Below are 6,711 nucleotides of genomic sequence, written 5' to 3' on the forward strand. Positions count from 1 at the left end.
GTGTGCGTTGCTAGGGGCAACCCCCGGATAGATTTGGTGTCACGAGGAAATAATTAAATAATGATAGATAACACTAAATTGTTTATTTAACTACTTTAAAGTTGACGGATGGGAAAACGGAATATTGCTGGCTCACCACGGGGCTTACGGCGTGGTACCCGGCTACTTTTTTAAAACGTAAACCCCACGGTTTGCGAGCCAAATCCTTCGCAAGCGCGCATCCACAGACAGACAGACGGACAGACAGACAGACGAAAAAATGCGTTTATAGGTAACAGTATGATTTTATTATGCTTTTCAACAAAAGTACATGACCAAAGTATACAGTCAATTGGAGATCAGTAAGCAAATAATTCAGTTTTTTCTCTGGCCATGATCTGATAACATTAATGGGAATGTGGATTATCCTTCCTCGTGTCTGGTTTGCCAGGGCGACCAGCAATATGCATGAACCCAGGTCTTCGTCGCGGTTTCTTATTGCCATCTTGAGGCTCCCCTCTCCTTGGCCGCCGATTCACAAACTGCTACGTAGCAAAAAGGAGACAGCTTTGTGAAATGATGCACGCAACATCTTAATGAAGAAAACTTGTTATGTGAGGCTTGCATTGGCAGTGGCACACAAGCACAAAGATCAATAACACTGCCCCAAAGAGGCAGCATTGCATATGTAGCCGGTGTGAGCTCACCTGTGTCTAATCACACATTATTGTGCACTCTTATAGCTGCAGGTAGCCAGGTGCGTTTTATTTTTATTTTAAGTGAATGCATTGCTGACCCCAAGCCCCATGCACACTTTAGAGTACAGGGCATGTTCCCAATTTAGATTTGGGCAGAATCTGTGCTGAGAGATTGAGCTGTGGTGTTGTAACGTGTAGAGGGTGTGTTTGGTCGCTATTCCAGATATGTAATTTCCCATCTGAAGAACACTTTCAAATCAAATTCTTAGCTCTTTCGGTAAAGTCACGTTGAAGGGAAACAATAAAATAATAAAATATATATGAAACAATAAAAAATTCTTATGATGTTTCGACCATAACACAAACGGTCGTTTGTAACATAACACAAACGGTCGTTTGTGTTATGGTCGAAACGTCGTGATAATTTTTTATTGTTTTATATATATTTTATTATTTTATTGTTTCCCTTCAACGTGACTTTACCGAAAGAGCTAAGAATGTGAATTACTGCAGTCACGAAAGCTTTAAATCAAAGCCTTCAAATCAAGTTTTGGTGTTTGACAAACCGCTAGTGCTCAGCTGTTGTGGAGTCACCCAAAACTTTTTCTGGAGGATAAATCACAACACGGAATACTTACTCATCGTCTCTGAACTTTGTTATTTCATATTGTCATCTATTTAGCTAACCTGTCTCGCTCATTAGGATTCACGGCCGGAGGAGAGGGACAGGGCCGATCGGCTACACATAATAGGCAACATTTTGGGCAATGGCCCCTTTTTCGTCGTAGACATTTTTAGACATCCCAGGAGATCGAGTGATTTATGATCAGGGACTATGGGGCTGTGACAGAAATGTAATTTTGGCCATATAAATGCAGTTTTAGGATCGCTTAATGATGAACCATATTCAACTGGTATATGAGCAGTTACTCATTGAAATGTATTTAGTAACAGACAAACATTTACAAATGTTACAAAGCATTTGCATAAAATGAACACCTTTTTAAGGAATTTTGTGCCAAATTTACATATTTGCCAGGACGTCTTCCTGAAAAAAAATTAACCTAGGAAAATTAGGACAAGTGAAAACCCTTATCGTGAATTTCAGAATTCATGCACTGATATATGCCTGCTGGGACCTACGTATGTCGGCGCAGTGTTCAAAGCAGGATAGCCTGATGATATTGCACGTTCCAAAGACATCTGCACTGAACCCGCATAATACCAAATCTTAGAGCAAACCACATTGTTTAAGATAAATTAAGCCTACTGGAAGATGGAATATTTGCACATGTAGATACAGAATTGTTATATATTCTGTTTAACCCATGATGCGCCACATAAATGCTTAATAAGTTCACATACAATAGTTTATTTTTGCATTGAACTGGTATGGTTTAGATAGAGTATTTTTACCTATAATATTGTATCACCACAACATTTGTTAAACATGCCGAATTTTGATGATGAGTTATCCAAAAGGTCAAAACCACATCCGAATTTGCTCGCTTAAACAAACGCGAATGCATAATGTTAGTCTGGAAATCCAGTGGGCAGATAGACTAAAATGTTTATTTGTGGAGGCAGAACAGAGTTCTACTTTTGCCCAGGAATGTCCCAGTTTTGATTGAGGATGAGGCAAACAGCTCGGGCACTTTGGGCACTCACCCTGCCGTAAAAGTCGTGGTGGCTGTCAGAATTCGACTCCTCGCTGCTCTCCTGGTCGCATGACAGGTCCGACACCACAGGGGCGTTTGTGTTGCTCTTGGTTAGGATCGCTTTGCACTCCCATAGCGCCTGTCAGAAGCAGTTCCGTTACGTTTGTCGGGATTTAGGAGACTGTGTACCATCTCCTGGAGTTGCCATATCATCATCAAAATACTTTTTTTTTCAAAGCTATTTACGATTTTTATCATCTGCTATATTTTCAGTACCATTTTTGTAATTGGTAAATGCCAAATTTTCTCAATGACTATCAGTACTGTAATGTGTTTATTTTCTTGAATATCATCATTAGCATATTTAACATTACGAATGCTGAAGAGAAACAACAGAATAACAAAATATATATAAAACAAAAAAAAATTATCACGACGTTTCGACCATAACTCAAACGGTCATCATCAGGTGTGTCGGTTTGCATAAATGTATTTTTAAAACGGCATATTTATTTATTTATATATAAAAAAATAACGTTTGCGTCACGCGCAGCGATTGGCAGTTTGCCCAGGACTAGTCCATCTATTTTTTGAAAAGAGGAGGGGGGAGACGAATTTTTTTATGTATGCTGTCTGAAAGCCACTTTAAGCGTGAACAATCAATCAAGAACTGAAATGATTTATCAAATCTTTCCAATGATTGCTAAGATATAATCCATCTTCTCGGTTGAAATTGTCTCTGTGCTTGTATATGTGGATAGCCTCATGAACGAATCTCTCATGGAAGCCAGATGGCTTACAAAGAACCTCCGTCTTGGAAAAGTCAATGGCATGTGAGCCTACTGAATTAGAACAATGATCTGCTACGGCCGAGGTGTTGGTCCTACCGTGTTTAAGGTCTGCTTTATGTTCACGAATGCGGTCCGAGATATGGCGTTTGGTTTCTCCAATGTAACTACTACCACAGAGGCAACTTAGTTTGTAGACACCAGGGTATTGTATATAAAATCCGTGATCTGGTTCTGTCTGTAAAAGATGTGATTCCGGACATACAATACCCTGGTGTCTACAAACTAAGTTGCCTCTGTGGTAGTAGTTACATTGGAGAAACCAAACGCCATATCTCGGACCGCATTCGTGAACATAAAGCAGACCTTAAACACGGTAGGACCAACACCTCGGCCGTAGCAGATCATTGTTCTAATTCAGTAGGCTCACATGCCATTGACTTTTCCAAGACGGAGGTTCTTTGTAAGCCATCTGGCTTCCATGAGAGATTCGTTCATGAGGCTATCCACATATACAAGCACAGAGACAATTTCAACCGAGAAGATGGATTCTATCTTAGCAATCATTGGAAAGATTTGATAAATCATTTCAGTTCTTGATTGATTGTTCACGCTTAAAGTGGCTTTCAGACAGCATACATAAAAAAATTCGTCTCCCCCCTCCTCTTTTCAAAAAATAGATGGACTAGTCCTGGGCAAACTGCCAATCGCTGCGCGTGACGCAAACGTTATTTTTTTATATATAAATAAATAAATATGCCGTTTTAAAAATACATTTATGCAAACCGACACACCTGATGATGACCGTTTGAGTTATGGTCGAAACGTCGTGAGAATTTTTTATTGTTTTATATATATTTTGTTATTCTGTTGTTTCTCTTCAACGTGACTTTACCGAAAAAACTAAGAATATGATTTACTGCAGTCACGAAAGCTTTAAATCAAAATTTAAATTACGAATGCTGTTTGAAAAATCACGGCAATGAACATCGTTATCATATGCCAGCATCATTGTTATATTTTTCACCTTTTTATGCGTTCACAATAATTCTTCCTGTGAAAATGTTTATTTACATCATCCTGCCAAACAGTAATGCTTATCAAGAGTTGTTTTCCTCTACATATCCCAAGTGACATCTAAATAGCTGGTCTCGGGAATTACACAGGGCATGACAACCTGATCATTTACCAATTGCATCATTCATATACACCTCTGATTAGCATGGTTGGCTATGTGTGATGTAAAATAAGTTCAACATATTTTTAACACTCATATAGGACTATCGTTTTTAATGGAACAATAACGGATAATACACAGAACAAATGTATGTTAATAGCTTTAAAAAGTCAAAGAGTCTCCACTTGTTCGCCATCATTGTCAACACATGCCTGGAATCTTCTCCAGGTGGTCTCCAGAGCCTGAAAGTGTTAAACAAATTGAAGCACCTTGTATATGTGTAGTGGCATAACGCGCAGGGTTAGCAAAGAGAGGGTGCAACTGAGATCGCGCAGAGGTAACCGGGGAGACATGGATTAGGCGCCGGAGCGGCGGCTGCAATTAGGGGGAGAAGCAGTGATTGAGCGGGTGCATTTGGGGGTGAGCAGGTGCGAGCGTTGGAACACGGGGTAGACGTCGGAGAGGCGGGAGATGGGGGCAATAAGAGAGAGAGAGAACACGTGCAGGAGGCGCTGTAGAGGCGCCAGCTTCATGGGGGGTAATTGAGAACCCCAAATAAGGAGGGATATATAAGGGAGTGTGTGGAGCAACACGGGGAGATGGTTGGTTCTCAAGGGATGAAGAGCACAAGAGTCGGGGAGAAGACGCCTGGGACCTCGCCCTTACCCTGTCCTCCCCAGAAGTGTTGGCTGATCTCCTGCGGGGGCAGGGACGAGGGTGGAGGTGTGAGGGAAGCAGGACAGGTTAGCGGAGTACTGAGTGAGAGAGTTAGCGGAGTACTGAGTGAGAGAGTTAGCGGAGTATTGAGTGAGAGAGTTAGCGGAGTACTGAGTGAGAGAGTTAGTGGAATATTGAGTGAGAGAGTTAGTGGAGTACAAAGTGAGAGAGTTAGTGGAGTACTGAGTGAGAGAGTTAGCGGAGTACTGAGTGAAAGAGTTAGCGGAGTACTGAGTGAGAGAGTTAGTGGAGTACTGAGTGAGAGAGTTAGCGGAGTACTGAGTGAGAGAGTTAGTGGAATATTGAGTGAGCGAGTTAGCGGAGTATTGAGTGAGAGAGATAGCTGAGTATAGCGGGGAGGCAGAGTGGTTATCGCGCACGAGGTGTGTAGGGGGAAATCGGGGAGTTCGGAACAAGGGTGTGTGTGTTGGTGTAAGTAAGGAGCATCCACACTGGATGCGAGGTAAATAAAGTGACACAGGAGAAAAGCTAAGAGTGTCCACGTGAGTGCAACACTACATATGTACAATGGCAGGAGATGCCAGTAGTCAGACTGCACATTGGGTTGTCACCTTGGAAGTACACAAACTGGGCCATATGAGAAGGATTTCTCATCATGACGGAAGAGGAGAATTCCATGTAAATGCATTATCTCGATTTGGTGCGTTCTTACATAATTAACAAAAACATTGGCGTTAAATATCCTGGGAAGACGTAATAGGTTTCCTCGTACAGCTACCTCAAAAGAACGATCCTGGGGAAACCAGGACAGATTGCAAAACCTAACTGCATGCTGCGTCTAATGATGTGGACTCACGGGAGATGCTGCCGGGTTGAATTCGCAGATGGATGGGTTCTTTCCACTGGAGCGAGGGCATAGAGTCTCCTTCAGCTCAAAGTCCACGAAACTGGTGGACCCCATTTTGCCACTCCCCACCTGTGACAACATTTAATCGGTGTATTATTACAGCAGCACAATTGCTCAACGATCGTGTTGGGTCTGTAACATTGTCACTTAAAAACGAAAACAATCTCAACAAATCTTCCATGGAAAGGGTGTGCTATAAATCAATCGGAACACGTATTTGTTACATGGAAAATCCTGGATGAGTCCAGATGGAACATTTCCCGAAACGTTTCCCATTTTACATGTATATATTTGTAGGCCACAGTTATTGAGATGTTTTTTTCTGGTTATGGAGTGGTGGTGTTATGATGTGAGGAGGCGATTGTGGGATTGGGTAAGATAGGCGGAGCTTAAGCCAATGGGAATATAAGTCAAAAATTGGAAATAACAGAAAGGCACAGTATATATTGTTTTAATTTTATGGCAGTAGCTTTTAATTTTAGAGTGAAGGCATTTGTGTTTAAGTCAGCAATTATCATTCGGTGTTACTTTTATACTGCAGTTCGAACTGACCTTCACTTTCTTGACTTTGTAGATCCCAAACAGGTTCGGTTGTTGGAGCTCCGAATTAGCCTTCTCAATAATCACTGCCCTCAGGTTGTCATTTAGACGTGCGGAATGAGCTGTACTGAAATGGCACAGCAGTACAGCAAGCAGCCCGAGAAAAACAGCTGGCCCCATAGCTGATGAATGTTGCTGAAATATCCCTTCTAATGATCGATCTGGATGGAGCCTCTGACTTTAAATATTGAGTCTTTGTTGGCTGTAGGAGGGATTCAGTCCACTG

At 41.6% G+C, this 6,711-nt stretch overlaps 1 protein-coding gene across 2 annotated transcripts; it reads right to left on the reverse strand.

Annotated features, from left to right (window-relative positions):
- Positions 1–264: 264 nt before the first annotated feature.
- LOC116954453 (uncharacterized) lies at positions 265–6,689 on the reverse strand. 2 transcript variants are annotated; one of them, XM_032974980.2, is made up of 4 exons: positions 6,438–6,689; positions 5,835–5,954; positions 2,346–2,474; positions 265–521 (listed from the first exon to the last, which is right to left on the reverse strand). In XM_032974980.2, the coding sequence occupies exons 1-4, from the start codon at positions 6,603–6,605 to the stop codon at positions 387–389; spliced, it is 552 nt and encodes a 183-aa protein (XP_032830871.1). In that variant the 5' UTR covers positions 6,606–6,689; the 3' UTR covers positions 265–386. The 2 variants fall into 2 exon arrangements, with proteins under 2 accessions (XP_032830871.1, XP_032830870.1); XM_032974979.2 differs by having other exon boundaries at positions 265–524.
- Positions 6,690–6,711: the final 22 nt, after the last annotated feature.

Source organism: Petromyzon marinus, chromosome 55, assembly GCF_048934315.1.
Source record: "Petromyzon marinus isolate PM22_M1 ecotype Great Lakes invasive population chromosome 55, UKy_Petmar_22M1.pri1.0, whole genome shotgun sequence".
Taxonomy (NCBI): Eukaryota; Metazoa; Chordata; class Hyperoartia; order Petromyzontiformes; family Petromyzontidae; genus Petromyzon; species Petromyzon marinus.